This window comes from Phycodurus eques, chromosome 4 (genome assembly GCF_024500275.1).
Source record: "Phycodurus eques isolate BA_2022a chromosome 4, UOR_Pequ_1.1, whole genome shotgun sequence".
In the NCBI taxonomy this organism is placed as follows: Eukaryota; Metazoa; Chordata; class Actinopteri; order Syngnathiformes; family Syngnathidae; genus Phycodurus; species Phycodurus eques.
The window spans coordinates 31,841,613-31,868,444 of record NC_084528.1 but is presented as its reverse complement, the minus strand read 5'-3'; the positions used below and the strand labels follow the sequence as shown (position 1 = coordinate 31,868,444).

The 26,832-nt window shown below is 43.6% G+C and overlaps 2 protein-coding genes across 3 annotated transcripts; one reads left to right on the top strand and one right to left on the bottom strand.

Moving 5' to 3' along the window:
- Positions 1-4,336: 4,336 nt before the first annotated feature.
- Positions 4,337-10,401, top strand: LOC133402216 (uncharacterized). Of its 2 annotated transcripts, none has more exons than XM_061675856.1 (6): positions 4,337-4,511; positions 5,119-5,424; positions 7,547-7,603; positions 7,768-7,986; positions 9,026-9,181; positions 10,066-10,401. In XM_061675856.1, exons 2-6 carry the CDS (start codon positions 5,128-5,130, stop codon positions 10,120-10,122), a joined length of 786 nt encoding a protein of 261 aa, XP_061531840.1. In that variant the 5' UTR covers positions 4,337-4,511; positions 5,119-5,127; the 3' UTR covers positions 10,123-10,401. The 2 variants fall into 2 exon arrangements, with proteins under 2 accessions (XP_061531840.1, XP_061531839.1); XM_061675855.1 differs by having other exon boundaries at positions 4,341-4,507.
- A 9,645-nt stretch (positions 10,402-20,046) lies between these two features.
- LOC133401961 (uncharacterized protein DDB_G0271670-like) lies at positions 20,047-22,127 on the bottom strand. Its single transcript, XM_061675494.1, has 2 exons — positions 21,722-22,127; positions 20,047-20,174 (listed from the first exon to the last, which is right to left on the bottom strand). Exons 1-2 carry the CDS (start codon positions 22,125-22,127, stop codon positions 20,047-20,049), a joined length of 534 nt encoding a protein of 177 aa, XP_061531478.1.
- Between the last annotated feature and the right edge of the window lie 4,705 nt (positions 22,128-26,832).

Genomic DNA, 26,832 nt, shown 5'->3' with positions numbered 1-26,832 from the left:
ATTGGCCATGTTTAGTGTTTCTTGACTGGGGTCCACCAGCTCGCACGATGGCGCTGCTGCACATGATGTTTTAATCGTCTTTTCTAATTGCGACTAATTGGGCGTTGGGTATCGATGTGTTTGTCCTTTGTTTTGTTAAGCACTTATCTTGCTTTGTAAGGTGCTATAATAAAAATAAAGGCCACATATAAAGGTTTGATCGATGGGAAATCACATGCTAATACACTGAAGAAAAAAATAATGCCGTCACGTTTATTTTATTTTTTTCAATTGTTGAATCTTTGTTTTATTTTGTGATTTCAGTTGTATTTTTTAATTGTAATTTCAATTGACAGCTTGGTACCAAAGTGTAATATCTAATTTTGACCAAAGGATTGAATTGAATGTGATTTGCGCACGCTTTAGTGGCCAGCTCGGGAGGGGAGGAGCTGAATCTTAAATGTATCTAATTCTTGTTTAACCGTTAAATAAGAACGGTAAAAACCTTTGCGCCTTCCTTGTTTGAAGCTTGTATGATTGTGGATATGAGCACCGAACTTCACTGCTGTGCTTTTAGACTAAGTTAGCAACAGCTAGTGTTTTGGCTAACAGTGGTACACTGAAAAAAAAAAAATCATCTTGAGCATTTGGAATGGTTACATAGTGTTATAATGTAATATCAACACTGAAAATATAGTTTTGGAGTTTTACACCGAAAAATCCAATTCGGAATTCCTGTTTTTGTTCAAAACACAAGAAACTGGGGACTGTCTTCTTCACAAGCGCTTTTTTACATCACCACAGTGAGCCATGTTAAATGCAGCCCTACTACGCATATGATGCGTGTTGTATTTACTCAACCGCGAAGTGGGAGGGGTCACAGGTCACCACGGCCGGTGCATGATGGGATTTGTATGATTCTTGTCTCATGACAGCTTTATTTGGCACCGTCTTATATCTTTGGGTTTTCTCAGTGCACCGAATTAGTGACAATTCTAGTCCTGACAATTCAACCGTGAGAGTTCTTTCCATTTATGTTTCATCAAAACCGAGAGATGCTGGACTATATTTTTACTTCCGTACTCCTCTTGCCGCCAATTTGGCGTTGTATGACACAATCTGGACTACAAGTAATGCCAACCGCGGCCATTTTTCACCACACCAACGCGGTGAAATTTAAGGTATGAGCTAGTTTTGCAATGATTTGTTCTTTTCCATTTTTTTTTTTTGGGGGGGGGGGGGGGGGTTAATTCAAGCAAAAGATTTTGGATATCAAATGTTAAGTAGACTAAAATAGGTACCGTTAGGTGACTATCAGCAATTGACTCATTTTAAGTGAGTAAAAGTAAATTGGTTGGACTTTCGAGGCTACCGTTAGAACATGACGTTTAGGCTTCGTACTCGGCGGCAACGTTAGCAGCTAATTAGTCCGCAAGTCGCCTTCTACTGTTTTCTATTTTCACCATTAAAGCAATCGTTAGTATGTGGTGTTTTGCCGGCTCACTCGGCAATGTCGTTAGCAGCTAACTAGCCAGCAAGTATATATATTTTTTATATCCAGCGTTTGGCCTTTTCACCGCCGCTGGTGAGGAGTTTGCACTTGCAGGCACTATACTTCAAAACCAGTTATACCGGTAAGTAACGCGTTACTCCCAAAATGTGGTCCGGTGATGTCACAAGTAATCTAACGTGTTACTTTTTATATTAGAGTACTCAGATTACAGTTACTTTGATTTTGCTGCCAATAGTAACTTTTTGTTCAACGGAGGCACAAGTCAGTGCAAACTGTAGGCCGGTCCCAAGCCCGGATAAATGCAGAGGGTTGCGTCAGGAAGGGCATCCGGCTTAAAACTTTGCCAAACAAATATGAGCGTTCATCCAAAGAATTCCAGACCGGATCGGTCGTGGCACGGGTTAACGACGTCTGCCACCGGCGCCGTCAACCTGCGGGGCGCCGTTGGAAATTCAGCTACTGTGGCTCGAAGTCAAAGAGGTGGTAAGCGGGTTCTTCGGCAGAAAGAGAAGAGGAAAGCACAGAGCCTAGAACTGAATGTGAGGACTTTGAATGTTGGGACTATGACAGGAAAATCTCAGGAGTCGGTTGGACATGATGATTAGCAGAAAGGTTGATTATATTGTGTCCAGGAGACCAAGTGGAAAGGCAGTAAGGCTAGAAGTTTAGGGGCAGGGTTTCAATTATTACTATTTTACCATGGTGTAGATGAGAGAAGAGAAATGGAGTCGGGGAAGAGTTGGCTAAGAATGTCTCGGAAGTGAAAAGAGTATCAGATCGAGTGATGAGGCTGAAACTTGAAATTGAGGGTGTTATGTATAATGTGATTAGCGGCTATGCCCCGCAGGTAGGATGTGACCTAGAGGTGAAAGAAACATTCTGGAAGGAGCTACACGAAGTAGTTCTGTGCATCCCAGACAGAGAGAGAGAGTCGTGATTGGTGCAGATTGTAATGGACATGTTGGTGAAGGAAATAGGGGTGATGAAGAAGTGACGGCTAAGTACGGCATCCAGGAAAGGAACCTGGAGGGACAGATGGTGGTAGACTTTTCAAGAAGGATGCAAATGGCTGTAGTGAACACTTTTTTCCCCGAAGAGGCAGGAACATAAGATGACCTACAAGAGCGGAGGTAGAATTCAGTTCAGCGTACATAGACAAGCTACATTCGCTAATAATTCTTGTCATTGAGGCACTTACTAGCTAATTGACGCGCACATCGTGATTTTCGACATTTGACGGGGGAATTCCACCCGATTCTGTTCACTTCCATCAGACTTCGGGTGGGTCCTCAAAAATGGGGGGGGGGGGGGGGCGAAGATATGCCTAATTGAAATGACAATACACTCACAAACTTGCCACCAGGTGGTACTGGAACTGCACGAAGAAGCAACCTGGCATTTAATTTGAACACTATACAACAGAAATGTCGGCACCCTGCCTGCTCGCGCTCTGTACCAAGCAAGAAACATTTCCAGGCAGGCGCGGGTGATATTCATCAGGCGATCATTCAGCCCCCAGCAGCGACGCGCGCGCGCACGCGCGGATACGTACACGTACACGCCAGCGACCAGGGAGGCAACACCACTTCCAGTCTGCACAATATTCGGTGCCAAATGACAAGTGAGATTACTTACGTACGTACGGTAGAAAGTCTTGAGAAGATGTGGAATGGAAAACTTGAAAAAAAAATAAAAAAGATGTCCACTATAATGTTTATAAATGTGGGGCCTGAAATAGCTGAATTTTGAAGGCACTCTCCGATTTATTTGAATACAGAATGGAACAGCAGTGTTCCTTAATCTTAGCAAGCCAGATTCCCCCCCAAAAGAAAAAAAAGAAAAAAATTCACACCAATAAAATGCTAAATAGTTGGTATATTAATTGGGTGAGTCTGATGAATGTCATTTCTATCCTCCTTTTGGTGACGTTGCAAAAATGTGGAAGGAAATGATTTTATGTCAAAAAATTACAGATGGTCACTTTTTACATTTAGTATTGCTAGGAAAAAACAGATTTTTAAAGACATAAGCATTGTTAAAACAATTGAGTCGGTGTACGGGAGTTTGTTGCAAAAAGAAAAAGTTAGAATTGAGCTAAATCAGAATCAGAATCATCTTTATAAACAACTGTATACATGTAGCACGATCCTATCCAGACAGACGATGTCATGCAATCATCCTGCAATCTGACACCCCACAAACGCAGAAAGGGCAGCTGTTGATGACGGCCACGGCGCAAGAGTCGCCTTTAAACCGTGGGTCGAACAACGTGGCGGCCGTGGACAAACGAGCTTCTTCGAAGCGAACGTGTTTTGGGAACGTGGGTAAGAAAAAGCCAATCCGCGTATTCGTGAGCAAACGTCTTAGCGGACTTCGCGCGGACTCGCTTCCCAGCAGCCGAGCGAGGAAAAGGGCAGGGTCTCGAGCCCCCCTTTGACGTCTATGTGTGCACGAGCCTGCAAAGCAGCTGTTTTGCCTTCAGACGAGTGAGCGACTCATTGCTTTGCAGGGCGGTCGTTTCACCAACAACAACAACAACAACAACAACAACAATATTGTTGACCACCTCCAGGGAACACACCCACACACGGAGGCACACCATCCACACGCATCCAACGCATTTTCTTCAAAATGAACATTTGGTACTACTACGACAACAAAGTTGCCGTTTTCAACAAAAAAACATCGTCTTTATGGGATGAAATGAATATCATTCGAGAAAAGAAATTGCAACATTACACAATAAAGTGCAGTGTATAGGCTCCCGTACTTTTATGTCGGTCATGATAGTGAATGGTTCTTGTAGAGTTGAGTATTTGGGGATTGTTTTGTTTTTTTTTGGTGGTATTTGCCGGTGTAAGAAGTTTGAGAAGCACTTGCGCGATTGTGATCTGCGGCGGGCGCGTTAAAGGGTTAAACATTTGGAGGTGGTTTTCCGGGAACAACTCGAAAGTCGTCCTCGGCCCTCACACGTCATCCAGGACTCGATCGGCTTTGTTCAATCTCCACACGGAGGCAAGTGAGAAGCATTATGTTGCGTTTCTCAATAAAAATGAAAATGATTTTCCGCGTTGGCGTCCTCGCGTGTTGTTGGTTTAGAAAGCGCAACAATGGCGCAGCGTGTCTTCCGATCTCACAAACTACACGTCGGCGAAAATATTTGCCATAATTGGAGTGCTACTCGTGGCTGGAGACTAATACGAGATTATAGTTGAAGCTTCTGCGTGTTAAAAGGCTTTCTAAAGCCATGCTTTGTAAATACAGTACACCTTGTGACCATTGGTGGCAGCACTGCGTGCTCTGTTGCTAAAGTCACACCCAGCGCCACTTCCGCCGGCGAGGGAGAAAAAATAATGTCGCCTTCTCATCGGAAAAGACATGGATTTTTGTTGTACGTTTCCACATTTCAAACTGCCCGGTTTACAAACCGTCTTCTGCTAACAAGCTCGTTCTTTAGTTTTTGTTTGTTTTAGCTTCGTGTGTGCCACACCGTAGACATTATATGCGTGGGCGCCTCATCGAGCGTGATGGCCCGTTACTGCAATACGTCAACGCGTCTGCCATATTGGATTGGGCAGATCTGTTCAAAACTAATGCACATAAATGCCTCTCATTCATCCATTCAGACACACAGGATGTCGGTGACCATGACCAAGGCGGACGGGGTGATGATGCTGACGCTGACCTCCAACCCCAAAAGTCGCTTCCCCCCCCTCTGCCAAATCTTTGGGGGCCTGTGCTACAGCCCCGCGTGCTGCTCGGTGTCCCGCCACCTGAGGGGCGTCACGGGGACTTCTCAGTCCGTTCTGGGGGCGCTGCACATCATGGTGGGCTTGCTCAACATCGGCCTGGGCGCCATCCTCATGTGCAGCGGGCCGGCCTCCAGCTGGGAAATGGATTCAAGTGCCTTTCCTCACTGGTTGGGAGCACTGGTAAGACGCTGCAAACGGGACAGATGATGGAAAAGTGAAACAAAGTTAATTGGGGGTCTGCCCACCCGTCAAGTTTGAAATTCATCCCAAAAAGTTATTTGTAGCTAAATTATGTATTTTCCCAACAAAACAAAACAAAACAAAAATCCAATTCACAAAAGAAATTGTCATATTTCTTCTACAACCCCAATTCCAATGAAGTTGGGACATTGTGTTAAACATGTTTACCACTGTGTTACATCAGCTTTTCTTTGAACAACATTCAATAAACGTTTGGGAACTGAGGACACTCATTGTTGAAGCTTTGTAGGTGGAATTCTTTCCCATTCTTGCTCGATGTACAGCTTCAGCCGTTCAACGGTCCGGGGTCTCCCTTGTCGTATTTTACGCTTCATAATCCGCCACACGTTGGGAGACAGGTCTGGACTGCAGGCAGGCCAGTCGAGTACCCGCACTCTTTTGCTACGAAGCCACGCTGTTGTAACACGTGCAGAATGTGGTTTGGCATTGTCTTGCTGAAATAAGCAGGGGCGTCCATGAAAAAGACGTCGCTTGGATGGCAGCGTATGTTTCTCCAAAACCTGTATGTACCTTTCAGCATGAATGGTGCCTTCGCAGATGTGTGCGTTACCCATGCCATTGGCACTAACACAGCCTCATACCATCACAGATGCTGGCTTTTGAACTTGGCGTCCATAACAGTCCGGATGGTTCTTTTCCTCTTTGGCCCGGAGGACACGACGTCCACAATTTCCAAAAACAATTTGAAATGTGGACTCGTCGGACCACAGAACACTTTTCCACTTTGCGTCGGTCCATCTTAGATGAGCCGGCGGCGTTTCTGGGTGCTGTTGATAAATGGCTTTTGCTTTGCGTAGTAGAGTTTCAAGTTGCACTTACGGATGGAGCGCCGAACTGGATTTACTGACGTTGGTTTTCTGAAGTGTTCCTGAGCCCACGCGATGATATCCTTTACACACTGATGTCGGGTTTTGATGCTGTACCGCCTGAGGGATCGAAGGTCACGGGCATTCGATGTCGGTTTTTGGCCTTGCCGCTTACGTGCAGTGATTTCTCCAGATTCTCTGAACCTTTTGATGATATTATGGACCGTAGATGATGAAATCCCTCAATTCCTTGCCATTGTACGTTGAGGAACATTGTCCTTAAACTGCTGGACTATTTTCTCACGCACTTGTTGACAAAGAGGTGAACCTCGCCCCATCTTTGCTTGTGAATGACCGAGCAATTGAGGGAAGCTCCTTTTCTAGCCAATCCCGGCCCCCACCTGGTCCCAATGAGCCTGCTCACCTGCGGGATGTTCCAAACACGTGTTGGAGGAGCATTCCTCAACTTTCTCACTCTTTTTTTGCCACCTGTCCCAGCTTTTTTGGAACCTGTTGCAGCCATAAAATTCCAAGTTCATGATTATTTGCTAAAAACGATCAAGTTTATCATTTTGAACATGAAATATCTTGTCTTTGAAGTGTATTCGATTAAATATAGGTTGAACATGATTTGCAAATCATTGTATTCCGTTTGTATTTATGTTTAACACAACGTCCCAACTTCATTGGAATTGGGGTTGTAGTTAAAAACAAATATAAATCAATAATATCTTTATCTTCGAAGAATGAAGTCATTATTTTTAGACAAATTTTATTTTCTTCGTGAAAAATCATAATAACAAGAGAATAAAGTTGTATTTAAAAAAAAAAGAGTGAAAAAAGTCATTTTTTAATGCTTTTTTTTCGATAAAATATTTAAAATAAAAAAAATCTTAAGATAAATTGTAAAAAAAGAAAAAAAATCAAGTTAAAATGTCTTACAATCTTCATATTGTGAGAATGAAGTCATATCATTTTTAGATTGAAAAAAATCACTTTATTTCACAGAAGAGTTGTATTTTTTGTAGAATGTCATATTCCAAAAATGAATTCATATTTTCCAAGAAGGAAAAGCATTTTTTTCCCCAAAGAAAAGATGCAATCTCACAATAATAAAGTTGTACTACAGCGTTACATGTCATGATTTTAAGACACTATGGAACTGTTGGTGAACAAAAAGCGCAATAATTCCCCTTTAAATGTTGATGTCTGTTCGTCGTCTTTGTCCTTCGCAGTTCATCGTCTTCGGCATCGTCTGCATTTTGTCCGAGAAGTTCCCGAGTCCGTGTCTGGTGAGTAGAAAAGGAAAAACAATTGGGAAACAATATGATTAAAAAACTGAAAGAAAATAAGAAAAAAAAAAAATCCACAAACTGGTTAGTCGGGTGCCGAACTGCCAGCATGTCGTATTTTTTTCTTGATTTATTTCTATCATCTGTGCCTTTTTGTCTTTTAGGTGTTGGTCAATGTGATTCTGAACTTCTCGGGCATCGCCTTCGCTATCGCCGGCGTCGTCCTTTACGCCAAGAACGTGGCCTACGTATACTTGTGGCGAGTGTGCCGAGAGTACGACGTTTACGACGGTTACGAGTCCGGCAGGCGCACCGCGACCACCCCGAGTCCCGCCGCGCAAAATTATTTGGAGCGCTGCATGGAGGGGAAAGCCCTGACTCTCGTGAGTGGCCGCCCACTTTCACGCGCCGCGCGCAAATCGTTGGACGAGCGCGTCCACGATGACGTTGGAATGACGTGAGAGGAAAGTCGTGTTCATGAAAAAAACAAAAAAATTAAAAAGCAGCGACGCCGCGAGAATAAAGTCGGATTTTTTTAGTGAACAAAAAATGGAATATTGCGAGATAAAAAGTTGCATTTCCAAAATAAAAGTTTGAAAAAAACAAATCGTATTTTCAAAATCATCATTTTTTTTTTTTTCTAGCCAGCACTAATCCCGCGAGAGTTCAAAAAACTTCAAAATCAAAATTACAAAACAAATGTAGTTTTGATCAAATTTCATATTTCTTATAATTTTTTCTTAAAAAGGGTTGTACACATACAAGTATAAAGTCGTAATCTTGGGGGGGGGGGGGGGGGGAAATCAAGAGAAAAAGTCCTATTTTGTATGAGCTAAAATACTTTTTTTTTTATAAATGAAAACGATATTTTTTTCAAAAAATATGCAATCTTACCAGTATGACATTGGATTTACAAAATAAAAAGTCATCATCTTAAATGAATAATGTCATATCTTTCCACATAGAAGTATTTGTAAAGATAAAGATTTAGTTTTTAGAGAAAAAAAATAGTATTTCCAGAATAAAGTTGTATTTTTTTTTAAAGAAAAATAATTAATCTTGTGAGATAAAAAGTTGTATTTATGAAATGACAATAAAAAAATAATAATAAAACGTTTTTTTCAAAATAAGTCATATTGAAATAAACAAATAAGACCAGATAAAGTAGTACTTTTTCAAAAAGAAAAATATGTATTTCCGTAGTAATAATATTGAGAGAACAAAGGTTTTTTTTGAGGTAAAATGTATTTTTTGTAAAAAAAAAAAAATGTAAAAAAATGTCATATGATGAAAATCAAATAATATTACTATCCAGTAATTCATTGAATGAATAAATAACAATGCGTAATTTATGAGAATGATTTTTGTTCGTTTCTTTTTTTTTCGATCAAAAGTCATGTTTTTTTGTGCGCGGCGGCGTAGATGTTGCTGAGAGGCGTCAACGGCGTCGCCATCGTGCTGTGCGTACTGGAACTGTGCCTGGTCGTCAGCTCCTGCGTGCTCGCCATCAAATCTTTGTGCCGCGGCGACGGCGACGACGGCGACGGCGACGGCGGCTGCGACGACCGCTGGCAGCAGGTAACGATCGACCGCCCGTCGAGACGTTTGCCCGCCCCCCTGCTGGCGTGCTTGGGCAATGACGTCGACCGTTGCTCACGACTATTAGCGCTGCAATAAAAGCAGAACAATTCATTACCGAATGAGATCAAAGTCGGAATGTTGTGAGAATACTTCCATTTTTTTTATCCAAGATTGAAAAAGGGTGATTATTTTTATTTTTTGGGTTATTTTCTTTCTTTCTTTTTTTATTTTTATTTTGTTTGTTTTCCTTTAAGATAAAGTCATAATTCCTTTATACTTAAAAAGTTATACATTTGAGGGGGGGGGAAAGGTTGTCTGTTATGATTATTTTTTTAAAGTTGCAAAAGAAAATAATTTCAAGAAGCAAATTGAAATAAGTTGAATTCAATAATGACGTCAAAATAAATTGAAATAAGTATGAAAAATTGTTAAATTAAATGAAGAAATTAATTAAAAACTGAAAGAATAAAGCTGTATTTTTTGAAGAATTATTATTATTATATGAGAATGAAACCATGTTTTAGTGTGCTAAAACATGGCTTTATTCTCATATAATAATCATCATATTTTTTAAGGGTGTAATTTATTTTGGAACAAAAAAATACGCAAAATAAATGTGTATTCTTCCGATGAAAAGCCAGTTCCACAAGAAAAGTGACAAAAGTATAAAAGAGACAGTTACTAACGCAACATATACAGTACGAATACCAAATACAAAGGTTAAATAGGAGCATTTCCTTTATTAAAGACATTTGCAGTTCCAAAACAGTCAAATTGACGTATGATCATGCTGTTTCTTTTTCCCACACGCTTTGTTTGTGTGAGAAGAAATGAGATGATGCGTTGCCTTTTTTCTTTTTCTTTTTCTTTTTCTTTTCCAGAGCCGCGCCAAAGCAGACGGAGGATACGAGCCGCTCCCGGAGGAAGCCGTGGCGTGAACGCGCCGCATTCTTCTTCTTCTTCAACTGCACCTTGGCTACAGTATGCATTCTTTTATCAGGGATTTCTATCAAACGTATAAAAGAAAATCCTATTGGCACTGAGTGTGTGTGTGTGCGTGTTGACTTTTCTAAGCGACGCGTGCACGTGCGTGCCTCAAGCGCAATACACCGAAACCCATCAACGATGTCGCTTATTCTTCTTTTTGATACTCACAGTATATTCTGTCTTCTGCTCGTTAAGACGCGTTGACAAATAAAGTTCCAGCATCTCAACAATTCTTGTTGTCAGTCTCTGCGGCTTTCGGACACATTTCACATCGTTGGAAACAAAACCTGAGAACGGCTTAGCTCTGTTTTTAAGTTTGCGAACTCCTGACGTGGTTACTAGCGCCACGAATGAATCGGTGCTAAGTCAAGTCGATTTGTGAGTTTTGGGAAAAAGAAGGGAAAAAAATGAACGCTGAGTCCGAATTTTTGGATTGGAATGAAATCAATCAAACGATAACGTACAACGGCGAGATGCTGTCCGTCGTGCGAGATTCATGCAACACGTCGTGGCAGATGATTGAGCCGTAGCTACCAAGCTCACCGGCTGGCTTCGTAGAAGCAGATGTTGGCAGCCAGCGTGGATGCGCAGCAGCTTCAAACGAACCGCGGCCACGATGCGGCGAGGGATCCTGCTCGAAGTAAGCCATTTGAAACGCATAAGAAGCGTTTTTCTGGAGGGAAAAGCCGTCGCTAAAACACGCCAGCCAAATTGTGACCAGGACGTGACCAGCGAACCAACTTTTCCATGGCGTCGATGCCGCGCAGACGGCGCCGATCCCGGCGGGCGCGCCCGACGTCGGGCCGGCGGCGCTCCGGGAGATTTGAGCGGTCCGGGCGCCGCCTGCTGGCCGAGGGCGGCGGTACGTCGCTCGCACGCGTTCACGCGTATTCGAGTTCGCGGCGGTCATCGCAAAACATCGCCAATATTGAAATGATAACGATAATTGAATGCATCACTTTAGGAAAAGACAGCGAGTTGTTATTGGTCAATATATATATTAAAAAAAAAAAAATCACTTTAGAATTTTGTTGTTGTTTTTGTTTGCTCTAAAAACACCGACAATAAAACATTGTCCAACTGGCAATCATTGGAACAATTACAAGAACAATATGTTTTTATAAAAACAACAAATACACATATATTTTCATTTTTATAGATTTAATTTATATTCATAATATATTTATATTATATTTTACAGTTCATTTTAGTTGTATTTCATTTATTACAAAACATTTTATTGCTCCATTTTTGTAATAAATATAAAAATGAAATTAGGTGATTTAGTTTTTAAAACTAAATGAACTCGTTTTTTTTTTTTTAGATGACTCGTCTGAAAAAAAAATAAAAAGGCTTGTATCATATTTTGAGTTTAGCTTTTATTTGATTTATTTTACACTATTTTCCAAAAATGTTTAAACTTAGTGGAGCAAATATTTATTTCATATATCCTTCAATTGACTTTGGAAAAAAATGTCTTTTTGTCTTGTTTTGAAATTAAAAAAATAAAATGCTTGGATGTAGCTCATAAAAACCAGGAACTATAACAAATCGATAACAAAATACAATATATATTTGTAGCAAAAATCCGAGATGACCTCGATCATGTAGTTTGTCTCGTTCGGGCGAATATTTTGTCTGGCTTTTCAGTCGACGCTGACGGGAATCGCGTCCGTCTGGCCGCGCGTGCCGGCCCGGTGAGTCGCCCGCTCTTCGACGCCCGTCCGACTTTTTCCAGGAAGCGGCCGCCGCTTCGCGTCGACGTGCAGAAATGCTTCGCGGCCCGACGCTCGCGGACGCCACCCCGTTGGCCGTCGCGGTCGTCAGGCCGGAGCGACCGAAGTCCCCCCGCACTCGTGTGCCTTTCTGTGATTCCTCCAGTCTCTGTCGCAGCCTGCTAATGACACTTTAAGTTCTCTGGCCACTAACGTCTCCCAACTGTCCTGTCCTGTCCTGTCCTGACCTTTTCTGTCCTCTCTCATCTTGTCCTCACCGGGTGTTGTACAGGGTTAGGGGTTATTGTTTTTCTCATACAATGGACCCCCGCTATTAATGGCCAATAAAGACCGGGCCGGACCGCGAATAGTGAAAATCTCAAAAATCGCTGAAGGTCCACTATATTTGTTTTTCGACATCCACTTCCATCCAGAGAAACACCAGCGGGCTTTTAACGTGAAGAAATCAAAACGCAGACAGGAAGTGTCCTTTCACCGGCCGCTTGTTGACCTTTGACGTTTGCCTTCCTCGACTTTATCGGTCAGACGACGGCCGCTCGACAGCCGAGCGGCAGCCGGTAAGATTTGAACGCATTTTAACCTCGCGAAACTTTCAAGTCATTTTGGGAGGCGAGTGAAGGACGGATGTCGCTCAGAGGAATTTGGACGACTTCAACTTTCAGCTTGTGACATTTAACACTTTTTTCTTGAACAAAATTCCAGTTTGTTTTTTCTCTGTTTTTTTTTTTTTTTTTTTTTCCAAAAGGGAAAATAGTTTTTTTCTTGAATTTATTTTTTCTCAAATTATACAACCTTTTTCCTTATGTTAACTAAATATACAACTTGGTTCTTAAAAATACATATACACATTTGTACTAAAAAATTTTGAAACTATTTTTTTCTCAGAAAATATACAGTTTTCTTAAAAAGATACAACTCAAAAATCTTAACTTTTATTTTAATAAACAGAAATTTTTTAAATCTGATTATTATACTCTTGAAAACATACAGGCAAATAAATTACTATTTCTCAAAAAGTTATATATATACTATATAATAAATATAGTATGATGTTTTCGAAATATAAAATAAGCAAGTGTTTTCCCTCCAAGATCTCCAACTTTTTTTCATAAAATTATGGATTTATTTTCCCCTGGAAAATATGGCTTTTTTTTTTTTCAAAAACATGAAAGTGTTTTTCATTCCAAATAAGCTTTTTCATAAAAAGGTCCAATTTTTGCGGGCTTCCAAAAAAAGAAATATTTTTTCTTCCAAAAAAAAGAAATATATATTTATAATATATATTTAAAATAAAATTACAATTTTGAAATGTATGACTAAACTTTTTAAATCATGTTTTTTTTGTTTTTTTTTTAAATCTTTTTTTGTTGTTGTTTACAAAAAAAAAACCCGTATAACATTCCAAACACTTTTTTATTTCTTTTATTTTGGCGAAAAAACAAAACAAAACATAAGATTACGAGATTACATTTTTTAACATCGTTTCTCGTGTGATGATGAGCATATTTTATTTCAAATATCAACTCATGATATTACGATAGAAGTATTTCGTTTAGGACAAAAAAAGCTTTAATATTGCCAGATTAAGTCGTATCATTTCAAAGAAAATAAAAGTTGTATAATTACAGCATTATAGTCATAATATTTTAAAGACAAAGTGGTAAGATTAAAAATGTATTTTTGTTTAAAAGAAAAATGTCGTATTAGATTTCAATTTCTTTTCAAACATAGTTGCAATAATAAAAGATTAAAATCATTTTTTTTTTAAAGAAAACGCATCATTTGAGAGTATTAGAAAGTCGTAATATTTGAAAAGATATAAAATAAGAATTTTAAAGAAAGTAATTTTAAAGTAAATGTAACGATCTTAAAGTCATAATACTAAAAAAATCCAAAGTAAAAAGTCATTGTAATACAACATTAAAATAGATTTCAAAAACAATTTTTTTTTTTTAGTATTGTGAGATTAAGTTGTACTTTTTAAAGAGAAAAATAGTCAGAATATAAAAAACCAAATCAAATTGTAAGACTGTTGAGGTGTTGGACTTCGGAGGTTGCCGGTATCCACGGTAGTGGCTAAAAGAACCGAAAATTAAACCCAACTAAACTGAGTTAAGATCAAATCTCCTTGTTTTGTGGCTGCAGCGTGATGAGGAGGTTGAAGAATTCCACCCGGGGCTGAAGGCGTTCCTCCTGGACCTGGACCGGGACCACCCTGCTTTTAAAGCTACCGCAACAACCGCCGGGAAGAATCCAAATGTGCAATCTTGCTTACTAAATATATTACTGGCTAAAGCAGAATTCTACGGCGCATGAAAACTTAATTTGACTTTCTGAGCTAATCACCCAATCACCAAAATCGTACGAGATTATTTTTGTATTCCTTTGGAGAAAAAAATATATGGCGAGGTAAATGACAGAGATTTACAGACATACATTGTTGCATGGTGTAAATGAATGTCATTAATTATTCATCATAACATAATGGTAATTTATTATTTTAGGGAATTCGAGCAAATGTGTTATTTCAGAAGTGTGTATCAAACTGGTAGCCTTTCGCATGAATCACAATGTAAGTTTCAATAAAAAAAATGCACTTATTAAATTTGATCAGAAACCAGTGTTTGTGTTTGTTTGTTTGTTTGTTCACGGAATTAAAAACAATGAAACCCACCACCGCAGATGTTTCACAGTTCAGCGGTGGTGGGTTCAAATCCGGGCTGCGGCCTTCCTGTGGGGCGTTTGCATGTTCCTGTTGCTCTCCCGTCCATAATGACGCCCCCGATTTCTACATATATGATATGATATGTGCGCAACGGGAGCCGGCTAGACTGTGTGGTTGTACGAGAAAAGAACAACCCTGACGCAAACCAGAGCTTGTGATAAGCCTATTCTCGACAAACAAAGGGGAATAGCCGAACAAAATTCGGTTGCCTTTCGACACGTTCCATGTATTGTCGTTAACTCGTTCACTGCCAGCCTCGCCGGTTAACATGGATATTTGACTTCTAAAGCCGTCCATGGCAGGGAAGGTATTAATTTGGCGGACGTCGCTCTGCAGCGCGCGCTCAGTGCCGCCGCCGCCTGCTGTGCTCACCGGATTTTGCTCACCTGACACTTGTCTGTTTGACTGTATTGTACTGCCCCCCGGTGGCCAATGTGGGCACACCAGAAGGAGCGGCACAATGAAATGAATTTGAGCATTAACGCACGATGGGAAAACCGTTTGTTTCTTTACGTTCTACTTAATTGTGCTGTTTTTCCCGTTTTTATGAAGTGCAATATTATATTATATTCCTTATTAAAAACAACATTTGCAAAGTTTTTGTTGTATCTCAAGGCACCAGTGTGCTGCATTGTGCTACGCGATCAACATTCATTAGGGTTGTCTTCCTTATCCGAATCTTAAGCTGTAAGGCACGTTTCTTTTTAATAGAATAGGAAACGACACAGGACGGGTTGCATGTTGCGTTTTACAAACTAAATGTAATATGATGATGTCTCTTTTAAATACTTCTTCCATCAAATTGTCTTTGGCCTTTTAACTGGGGGGAAAAAGCTGCCAAGTGTGCGTGTGTGTGTTCCCAAACATTTCGTAAAATACAATCAGCAAGGTCACGGGCGGGGGCGCGCTGGGTCGCGCACGCGCTTCGCCGAAGGGACGGCCGCCTCACAGCAGGAGCCCCGACGCCAGCAGCAGGCACAGCGAGGTCGCCGCCGGTCCCGCGAGAAGACGAGGGCCCGCGGCTCGGGACGACACGTGGTTGAGCGTCCCGTTGAGCCACAGGCAGGACGCGTCGGGCGCGGCGTCGCAGCACTCCAGGTGGCAGGGAGGCGGCGCGGCGGCCTCGCACGGCGTCTGCGCCGAGCAGTTGGCGGCGCAGCCCGCCGTCCACTGTGTGGCGGAGCCCACCGTTTCTTTCATCAGCTGGGGGAAAAGATGGCGCAGGGCTCAGGAGCCAACTACTGAATACCGTCGTTCATGTAACACGAGCTCATGATCGTGTACACGCCGCACGTACGGTGTTGACGCTTTGCCGATGATTTTTGTCCGCGCTGTCACAGACATCAGTCAATAAATCCATCCGAACAATGTTGGTGTGTGTTTTGTAACGGCGGCCCTCGCCATTCTTAACATTCGATCTTCCAAACCGAAAGCATGTTTTTGCTTCTCCTCCGATGTAGCGACAAGTAGCTGTGTCGTCTACGTTGCAGTTACAGCTTTGCCTGTTGTATTCCATCACATTTATTACTGTGTGTAAATGGCAAAAGGTGACTTTCATGACTGATATCGTTTGTGTAAAGTGCTAACGCGTATCCAATTTGTTTTGCTCGTGTGCGAGCTCACGTCAGCTCGTGCTAGCGTGTCGTTCATGCTAGTACGCTAGCTAATATTGAGCCTTATGTGAAGGTGGTTCGTTTGCGTTGAATGATTTCTCGACTGAAGTCGACCATTTCTGTATCGTCGGTTCATGATTGTGTACATGCTCGAATAATCCGTGGTTCTCAAAGTGCTGTTGGAGTACCGCTCATGGTAGGTGGGCTCCCTCTAGTGGTACGTGAAAGAATCACTGAATTAAATGTTCCAAATGTGCATCATGCTACAGTGGCTGGGTACTTGAAGAGTCCTTATTTTAGGGTGCACTTGGTTTGAGAAGCACTGCGCTCGACGCGCGGTGTTGATGCTTTATGAGCCTCTGTTTGAAGTGCTTGGCTGCCATCTTACAAACTCCTTTTAGGCGTGTGTCAATGACGCGTAGATTTTTCTTTGCTATTCGCAGCAGCGCTCGGTCCCCATCTCCTGCCAATTGCGGGGCTTCGGTTCAGCGCAGCTCAGCTTCTGGCTCGCGGACGTCACGGCTAGCGATAGGCTTTTGGCGTTATGTCAAACTCGTTGACTCATTCCAACCTCACCTCACAATTTGAGTGGTAATGGATGGTAAAATACTGATTTTAATGACCCGTTGGAGTTTTTATGGCATAATAATTTACACTGTTCAAATTGTTACTGTTACACTCGACTCCATCGGTCATTTCCTAACAAGAAGAAAGCACTGAAGCCGTTATGTACTGTTAATTATTATTATTTTTAAAATAAATAAATAAATAAAATAAAAAAATACAAAAAATAAATAATAATTTTTAAAAATAATATAATAAATATTGTCAATGTTTATTTGAGAATCATTCCTTTTTGGGAGAATTGACTGCTATCAGTTTATTTTTTCCATATGGCATTTGAAATAAAATTGTGCGTACACAAGCGTTCGACTTTACTGACTGCAACCAAAGCGAACTGAGCCGCGCCCTTGACTGGTGTGTTCTGGTCCTGACCTGGCAGTGCACCTGCGCGGAGGCGCACGTCTGCAGCGTGTTGCTGAAGCCGGCGTAGCAGGTGGCGCCGGTGCACGTCCCTTGGCGGCATTTGTTTCCCTGAGAGAGCGAGAGCGAGGGCGAGGGGGGGGGGGAATAATGTTCGATACACCACAAGCAGCCAGTCGCGTTTTCCACTGCGCGGCGCGTAAGATTTATGACGCGCCTAAAGCGGAGCAGAAACACGTGCCGACAATCGGAGCAAATTTGTGCATTTTGTGACCCCTCCGCTCCAAATCAGCAAAGGCCCGATTGGCGGATGTCTCGAAAAGGCGAGCCTGAGTGATGATCCTGTCTTCCTCCCTGATGTTTGCAAAACGGTCAGGCCGGCCATCGTGAATGTTAAACCTGTTTAGTGTTCACGACCGCAAATCGAATTGATCGAAGAATCAAAAAATCCGTTTTTCTCAGGTTCCCGCGGTACAATTTCGAAGTGGAAACGCGACCAACGTCTGTGCAGTGGAAAGCAACTTGATCGTCCTTACGTGGGCCGGCGTAGTTTTCCGGGCGGGGGCGGCGGTCGTGGTCGCTGCGGTGCTCGGAGCAACTGTTTGGCAAAAACAACGAGACGCCATCATCAAGCAATGACGTTGAGAATAAGATGTGTCGAAAGTGGACGGAAGGATGTAAACCCTGGCGAAGTAGATTTAAAAAAAAAAAAAATCAAACCTGGTATCTCGTTGCCAGTAACGCTTCAGTAAGGCGTTACGTTAATATGCTCTCTTTTGGGAGTAAAATAATGCTCTACGACTCGACTACTTAAAGTGACATCCTCGAGCCACTGCGCGTAACTATTGTGGCTATGATAGGTTGCACCAGGCAAATGGAGGCTCATCTCATTTATGCTCAAATGAGAAACAGTTTACAAAGTGGACAAGCTACCAGGTGACGTGCAAAATAGCCAACGTGCTGGAGAGCTCGTTGTTCATCATACAATCCACATTCAGGGTTTTATGAGTTAGAAATGCTACACTATTTCAATCGTTTTCCTTCCTAGAAACTATTGATCGGTCTTAAAAAAACAACAACCAAATGACAATAAGCACATGAACAAGTTCATCGTAATCAGAATTAACAAGTAATGCCGACAAATTAGACATTTAAATAACATATACTCGTCGAGTTGAGTTCGACGTGAATGCGGGTTTACAGTTCCACAGATTGCGAGCCGAGCGTTACGTGTCGCCTACCCGTGGTCGTCGTCGTCGTCGCCAGGGACGCGAACGCGTCGGCGAGGCAGCCCGTGCTGTTGCAGCAGGCCACGGCGCAGTTGGCGCGAGAGGCGTTGGCGCAGCCGCTGTCACAGGGGGCGCTGCAGTTGGCCGCGTAGTCGCACATGTCCATCTTCGACAGCTAACGCGTTACACCACAACACCAGAATGCAGTTTTAAACTTCCGGACTTTCGTAGAGGCACGTTCGATCGACGTGTACAGAAAGTACAAATGTGGTGCTACGGGCACGATCGGCGATGAATTGAGCGTTAATGATTTGATATTGCGGAACCGATTCATCGTGACGCAACAGGCATTGTGGTCAGGAGTTCAGAACATTCGGAGAGATGTTTTCCTGTCCCATTAAAAATGATAATCTAACCTTTTAATTAGAATGTCACCGCCACGAGATGGCAAAACGTACAATTAACAATTCAATAAAAATCAGGCGCCCTTTCGTAATCCATAATGCAAATGAAACACCAATGTAATATTGCCTATTTTTGAAAAACCAAAATATCATAGAGGTATAATAACACCGTCCTATTTTTTAAATAATATTTTTTTTTTTTATGTTTTCACAGCGTAGTTGCGTATAGTCAAGGACAAAAAGTTATGATCTTAACAACAAAAGAGATGTAAAGAAAAAAGGGAAAACATAGGATAGATCTTTCAATGTGTTAATATATACCATGTTGTAATATTGTTATTATAGGTTTGTTGTATTTTTAATTTTTTTATTTTTTACATATTCTTTTGGAATGAAAATCCTCTCACTGGATATTCTGAACTCCCGTTTCCATGCCAGCGTTATACCAGTCGAAAAAGGAAGGATGAAATACGGTTCCTGTCTCATGACGCACCAAGATGCGGTGGTCGGTGCGCGGTTTGGGTGCCCCCTACCTGACACCATTCGCCGCTGGCACAAAGGGTGGCATTATGACTGGCGTACATGGCGTTGCATTCTGAGCAATTACACGAGAATACCGGACAGTAGATCTGCACCTGGGGGGACACGTTTCAAAAAGCTGAGGATATGGGAAAACGATGTCTATAGAGAGAGACAGAGTGGCTATAATAAGTCTGCACACCCCGATTCAAATACCACCTATTAAAATAGGTGGCAAGATAAGATCGAGCTGTTCTAGTAGGCTTTTCGTGGCATTCGTATTTTGTTTTTTTCCTTTTCTTTTTAAATCGCAAAATGTCATCTTTTTAAATGGTTTGCACATCGAACTGGCTCGTTAATCAATTTTAGGTAGGGAGATCTGAATTTGAGTTTTCTAGTCGTTCACTCCGTGTCAGCAGTTTATTCGATGACTTCTCACAAAATGTTAAAGCCCTCGAGAACCGCTCAATACAGCCTCGGTCAAGGTGGAGGGAGTTATGAGCAGTTCCAAATAGTAGTCTGTCTTAGCACAAAACCTTCAGGAAAAGCTCACGAGAACATCGGAACTTTATTTGGGGTTAATTAGAAGCACTCTTGAATGTTGGCACCAAAATTTGGCATTTCAACAGGGGTGTGTAGACTTTTTCCATCCACGGTTGCTCTTGTTAGGTTTGAGTTGGACTTGCCATGTTCATTGTGCTTGTTGTCATACCGGACATGCTCCCTCCCGCGTGTGCGGACATCGTCATCATCATCGTGGAGTGCCCGGCGCCGGCGCCGGACGCGGCCGTGGCTGCGGAGACGTGGGATTGTTTACGTGGGAAAGCGACAACATCATAAAACCATGAAAGGACTTTCGTAGAGGCACGTTCGATTTCATTCTTGGGGAAAATAATATTTTTTTTAAATTGAACATTTACGAATTTTTCTTTAATAAATATGACTTTTTTCAGCTCTATGAAAATTGCATAACATCATCATCATCAACTTTTAGACCTTTGTTTAAATTCTCTTGGAACCCTTTTGTTGGGATTTTTTTTTTTTTGATAGGATACTTTTTTCCCCTAAAGAAACAACTTTTTTTTTTCTTGAGGTGGAATTAAAAAAAAAAAAAAAAAAAACTACAAATGTTTTTTCTTCAAACAATTTACTTTTGTCCTGGACAAAATGAAACTTTCATCTTAAAAAAAAGACATTTCTTAAAAAAACCCAGATCAGATTAAGGAGGAGCAGTGTGTTTTTCTTCCTGGCTGTGGAACAGTGGACCAGCTCGAAAACCCTCAGCAGGGTGCTCGAGGGTGCGTGGGACTTCGCCCAACATGGAGGGGGCTCCGGTAGTATAGAGTACCGGAGTCCCTTTTACGGGCTTTTCGGTCCCTGTATGACCGTTGTCAGAGTCCGGTTTGCATTGCCGGCAGTAAGTCGAATTCGGTTCCAGTGAGGGTTGGACTCCGCCACGGCTGCCCTTTGTCACCAATTCTGTTCATCACCTTCACGGAGGGAATTTCTCGGCGCAGCCGTGGCGTTGAGGGGCTCTTGTTTGGTGGCCTCAGCGTTGCGTCTCTGCTTTTTGCAGATGTGGTTCTGACGGCTACATCAAGCTGTGATCTCCAACTCTCGCTGGAGCGGTTCACAGCCGTGTGCGAAGAGGTTCGGATGAAATTCAGCACCTCCAAATCTGAGACCGTGGTCCTCAGTCGGAAAAGGGTGACGCGCCCTCTCTGGGTCAAGGAAGAGATCCTGCCCCAAGTATCTCAAGGTCTTATTCGTGAGTGAGAGAAGAATAGAGCGGGAGATCCGCAGTGAAGCGGACTCTGTATCGGTCCGTCACGGTGAAGGAGGAGCTGAGCCGAAAGGCTAAGCCCTCATTTTACCGGTCGATCTACGTTCCTACCCTCACCTATGGTCGCGAGCTGCGGGTCGTGACCGAAAGAACGAGATCCCGGATACGAGCGGCCCGAAATGAGTTTCCTCCGCAGGGTGTCCGGGCTCTCCCTTAGAGATACAGTGAGAAGCTCGGTCATCCGGGAGGATCTCGGAGTAGAGCCGCTGCTCCTCCGCATCGAGAGGAGCCAGATGAGGCGTCTGGGAGCATCTGGTTAGGATGCCCCCAGACGCCTCCCTGGTGAGGTTTTCTGGGAATGCCCCAGGATACGCCGGAGGGACTTGTTTTTCAGCTGACCTGGGAACGCCCCCCCCCCCCAGAAGAGCTGGACGAAGTGGCTAGGGAGTGGGAAGTCTGGTCTTCCCTGCATAAGGTGATGTCCCTGTGACCCGATCATGGATAGAAGAAAATGGATGGATGGATGGAACAACATGAACCTGTAAACCAAAACATACTGGTGGACGTGGACACCTCGGCGGGAGACGACATCATCGGCATTGTCTTCATGGTCCCGGAGTTGCTGTTTGGACTCCAGGTTGTGCTAAACATCAAGGTGGTGGTGGAGGAGGAGGAGGAGGAGGAGGAAGCAGAGATGGCTCCTGTATTAGGAGCACGGACTGAGCTAGCAGAAGTTGTTTGTGTAGAAGCAGCAGCGTTAGTTCCAGCGGCCGACGGCTGCATGATGCCGCTTCTTGTTCCTGTGGATAAAGGTGTGCCTGTGGCGGTGGCTGTAGTTGAGCTGCTGCCGCCGCCGCTGGAGGAAGACCACGGCATGGGACTTGTTCCTGTGGATAAAGGTGTGCCTGTGGCGGTGGGCGAAGCTGAGCTGCCGCTGCCGCCGCTGGAGGACGACCACGGCATGGGGCTTGTTCCAGTGGATAAAGGTGTGCCTGTGGCGGTGGCTGCAGTTGAGCCGCCGCTGGAGGACGACCACGGCATGGGGCTTGTTCCAGTGGATAAAGGTGTGCCTGTGGCGGTGGCTGCAGTTGAGCCGCCGCTGGAGGACGACCACGGCATGGGGCTTGTTCCTGTGGATAAAGGTGTGCCTGTGGCGGTGGGCGAAGCTGAGCTGCCGCTGCCGCCGCGGGAGGACGACCACGGCATGGGGCTTGTTCCAGTGGATAAAGGTGTGCCTGTGGCGGTGGCTGCAGTTGAGCCGCCGCTGGAGGACGACCACGGCATGGGGCTTGTTCCAGTGGATAAAAGTGTGCCTGTGGCGGTGGCTGTAGTTGAGCCGCCGCTGGAGGAAGACCACGGCACGGGACTTGTTCCTGTGGATAAAGGTGTGCCTGTGGCGGTGGCTGCAGTTGAGCCGCCGCTGGAGGACGACCACGGCACGGGGCTTGTTCCTGTGGATAAAGGTGTGCCTGTGGCGGTGGCCGTCATTGAGCTGCCTCCGCCGCCGCCGCTGGAGGACGACCGCGGCACGGGGCTTGTTCCTGTGGATAAAGGTGTGCCTGTGGCGGTGGCTGCAGTTGAGCCGCCGCTGGAGGACGACCACGGCATGGGGCTTGTTCCTGTGGATAAAGGTGTGCCTGTGGCGGTGGGCGAAGCTGAGCTGCCGCTGCCGCCGCGGGAGGACGACCACGGCATGGGGCTTGTTCCAGTGGATAAAGGTGTGCCTGTGGCGGTGGCTGCAGTTGAGCCGCCGCTGGAGGACGACCACGGCACGGGGCTTGTTCCTGTGGATAAAGGTGTGCCTGTGGCGGTGGCCGTCATTGAGCTGCCGCCGCCGCCGCCGCTGGAGGACGACCGCGGCACGGGGCTGGTCGCTGTAGATAAAGGTGTGCTCGCGGCAGGTTGCGGTGGGGCGGTTGCGGGTGCTCCCGTGGAAGGCGAGGCGGCGGGGGTCATGCTCGTACCTATGGACGTGGAGGCCGGCGTGGAGGCGGGCACCCCGGTGGTAGGGGGGGACGGAGGGGCCGGGGAGGTGGCGCCGGACATGGTGACGAGAAGTAGACCGAAAAAGAGGTGTATTGGCATGACGCTGGTGCAGTCTGGAAAAAAACAAAACAAAAAAACATCAGTCAAAATGAAGAACATTTTACCGTTGGCAGAGGTTTTATCCCTCAGAGCATATTCAATATTATTGCCAGCCGCTCTGATATACGCGAACGTCTCGAAATCTCGCAAATCAGGTCGTGCGTCGAGGCGGAGCTGTATGCGGTCAAAGTACAAACACGATTAAAGGATATCATTTTCCTCCATTGAAAGATGCTGGTTATATCATCTGACAAAACAAGTTCAAACAAGGAACGGCCAACTGTCAATTGCTTGTAGAATGAGCGAACCTGATACCTGTGCGCATTTGCAAAACGGTTGAGGCCGTTGTCGCTGTGGCAGAAAAGGAGCCTGGAAGGAGAAAAAAAGAAATAAACATGAGGCTCCCAACGCGCAGCATATTGACACCAGAGCAAAAGATGTTCTTTTGGGACAATGCAAACGCTTTACTCGTTCTAATGACTTTCTTTTACGAAAGACGCGACGACCATCTGCGCAAATAGCCGCCGTGAGAGCTTTGTCACGCTCTCCTTTACAATCGCGCCGATTGTTTCGGTGAATGTGATGCCGTAATTGTTTGGTGAGTGGCCATGGAGAACAATAACGGGGGACCGCGTTGGAAACAGCGACCTTTTTGGGGCCAATTTGTCTTCTCGCATTACCTGAACACTGAGAAACACAGCAGCAGGTCCATCCTCCAGGGCGTGGATTTGTTGAGACATACGGGACAGTGCTTTTTGCACGCGTTTTATCCGTGCACGTGACAATTAAAATGTGTTTGTTCTTGGACGGGGCCCGCCGGGAGACCCGCTGACGAGGGTTGCGTGTTTTGTTTTGTTTTGTTTTGTTTTGTTTTTTTCCTCCCCAGCTCGGCCTCCTCTGGGTTGCGCACCCTGGAAACCCAACGACCACAGCGGCCCATGATGATGATGAGGATGAGGATGAGGATGATGATGATGATGTCGTCATGTGCTGTAAGTCTCACGCGTTCGTAAGGGGTGGGGGTGGGGGGGGGGCGCGTGTTGCCGTAGTAACAAGAGCCCAAGATTGAACCAAAAACAACCCGCGGCAACTATAAGCTAAATGAGAAATGCGGGGAAGATGAATTGGACCCAAAAGTGACGAAAATTGCAAAGTAACAGAACAATGCTGAAGAGCGTTAAGAACAACATTTTCATCACCAAAAAAAAACAAAACCCACAAATATAACAAAACAACATGAAATTACACACGCAAACAAACAAAACATTGAAAACAACGCTAAGAATAACGATACGAAATTATTCAAATCATATGTAAAATAACAAAAGAATACATCGAAGTAATAAATAAATAATGTCAAATCAAATACCCAACTGGGAAATTAATAGAATAAATACATATTAATATTGAATTCGCTTTTTCACATTACAATGGATGATATAACAATTGGAATATCAAACAGTACTAAAATTGGTAAAAAAAAAAATACATTCAAAACTGATCATAATCAAAATAATACAATTAAAATAATGAATTAATGCATATTATAATGTTGTTATCAATGTATTATTATGAATCAATTGTGCTCATGGCAAACATTTTACAGATTGTATGTAGTCATAAAATAATATTGAATCATCTTTATAATAGTTGATAAAAATGATCATTAGAACAGAATAGAATTCATACTCAACATGACATTTTAATATTTTTAAAAACAGCCACAGCTGTAACGAAGTGCTCGACAAAAAGATCCAACATAAACCATAAAAGACAATTAAAAACAAAGGAGTTAAAGAAACTAAACATTTCAAAAATACTCCCTTAAAAACCAACTCCAGCGCCAAAACTGCACCAAACTGTCACAGTCCTGAACTCATATTATGTATTAAAAACCAGATGTGAATATTATGAATATTAGAATAAATGCATTCATCGGTCCATCAAATAATCTGAACGTTGACGGCAACAAAACAAATGCGTGCCGTAATCACGGTCAATGTACACTTTCAATGATGCTGTTGTCCTCAACCAATTTTAGTTGAGCAAATTAGAGCTTGCGTTTCAAAAAACAATCAAGCGTCAAGCAATAAAGCGGCCCAGCAACACTTCGAACGTAAATACGATTGGACAGCGTCAATATTGCAAGTCCATCAACTGCTCACGACTCTGCGGCTGCGCGCCTGTGGTGCGTGGAGCACAAAATCCAAGATAACGCGAAGAACCAAAGACGGCGATGAAAAAGATCGCACTCACCTGGCTGGTGTCGGCCGCAGATGGAGTGAACGAGACCTTCCGCTCCCCTCTCCCCTTTGGCCGGCTCCCTGGTGATGTCACTTGAAGGCAGCCACTTAGGACGAGGGCGCCCTCACCTGTGTCACGTATTCCGACGGGGCGCGCAATTGTCAGTTCCTTATTGTAATCCTAACTTGGCCCGTTGCGACCATGCTACTACGCCAGCCCTTCTCAATTGTTTTCTGTTACGACAGTCAGACATGCAAGATGCTACAACAAGACTCAGTGAGAGTTCTGTCTGAGAACATTTGCCTGTTCCGGTCCCCGTGGCCGTTAGGGATGCTGCTCCAAGGTAAGAGTTTCCCCCGTTTCTGCTCTCTGTGAATCGTGGATTAAGACAACAGTGAAATCTGAGCATTTCCTGATCTTCTATCTGTGGATTATGGAACATTGCATCCCTTTGCACCAAGACATCTTCAAAGCCTGACCATCTTTTTCCGGGGGGTTGGTGTTTTGCAGTTGGGTTCTTCTCCACACTCTCCTCGTGTCACAATGGCATATTAGACGACATCGCCGCCGGTCTAGTTAGCTCATTAGCTCGCAGGCAAGGGCACGTAATATCACGACGATTGTGTTTTCATGACATCACGACTTTGAGACTTGAGACTGTCATGATTATTTAAAAATCAAAAATCTCTTTTAAACAAGGAAACAACTGTAACGCTTTGTGGCTTAAGCACAGCTTGCGATTTACTTTTTGCCACCTCTGTCAAAAACGGTCGCGCAGCCTGCAGCGAAAGCAATAACTCAGTAGATTAAAACCCGATCCGGATCGGATGGATGGCGTTCGGTTTCGGTGGAACCCGATGTGAAGTGGGTGCCGCCCTCCCCACAACAATACACAACAACACACAACAATTGCGCCTTTGTGTCCAACACAACGTTGACTTCTCTGCTGGCGACACAAAAGACACAAATCATGTGACAGTAGTGCTCTTTGCATCATGCTGTCAATGTAAGGTTTTTTAAATTATTATTATTATTTTTTGAAGATTTACAATTAAAGAGAGCTACAGGGTTTGGAATTGTTTTTTTGTTTTGACAACATATTCACTTTGCACTGCTCCACAAGACGACCTGTTACCTGATCACATAGAAACCAAGACTTGACTTCCATTGTTCTTTTTTTGATGCTGAAGTTTATTTTTAGAAGGTTACCATGGAGGCGGCAAAATGGGTTGGATATCGGACACCTTGCTGGAATGCGAAAACGTGTGTTTTCCCCAAATTTCACGAGTGCAAGTGAGCGCCTGAGAACTTTTAAGACAACTATTGTTGTTCGACTAAA

Bases quoted from the DNA above. Each gene is read 5' to 3' on its own strand.
- LOC133402216 (XM_061675856.1), top strand. From the start codon at position 5,128: ATGTCGGTGACCATGACCAAGGCGGACGGGGTGATGATGCTGACGCTG. The intron at 5,425-7,546 runs GTAAGACGCTGC...TGTCCTTCGCAG, and splicing joins CTCACTGGTTGGGAGCACTG to TTCATCGTCTTCGGCATCGT. The intron at 9,182-10,065 runs GTAACGATCGAC...TTTCTTTTCCAG, and splicing joins GCGACGACCGCTGGCAGCAG to AGCCGCGCCAAAGCAGACGG.
- LOC133401961 (XM_061675494.1), bottom strand. From the start codon at position 22,127: ATGCCGTGGTCGTCCTCCAGCGGCGGCAGCGGCAGCTCAGCTTCGCCC. The intron at 20,175-21,721 runs GTATGTTTTGGT...ACGTCTCCGCAG, and splicing joins CGAGGTGTCCACGTCCACCA to CCACGGCCGCGTCCGGCGCC.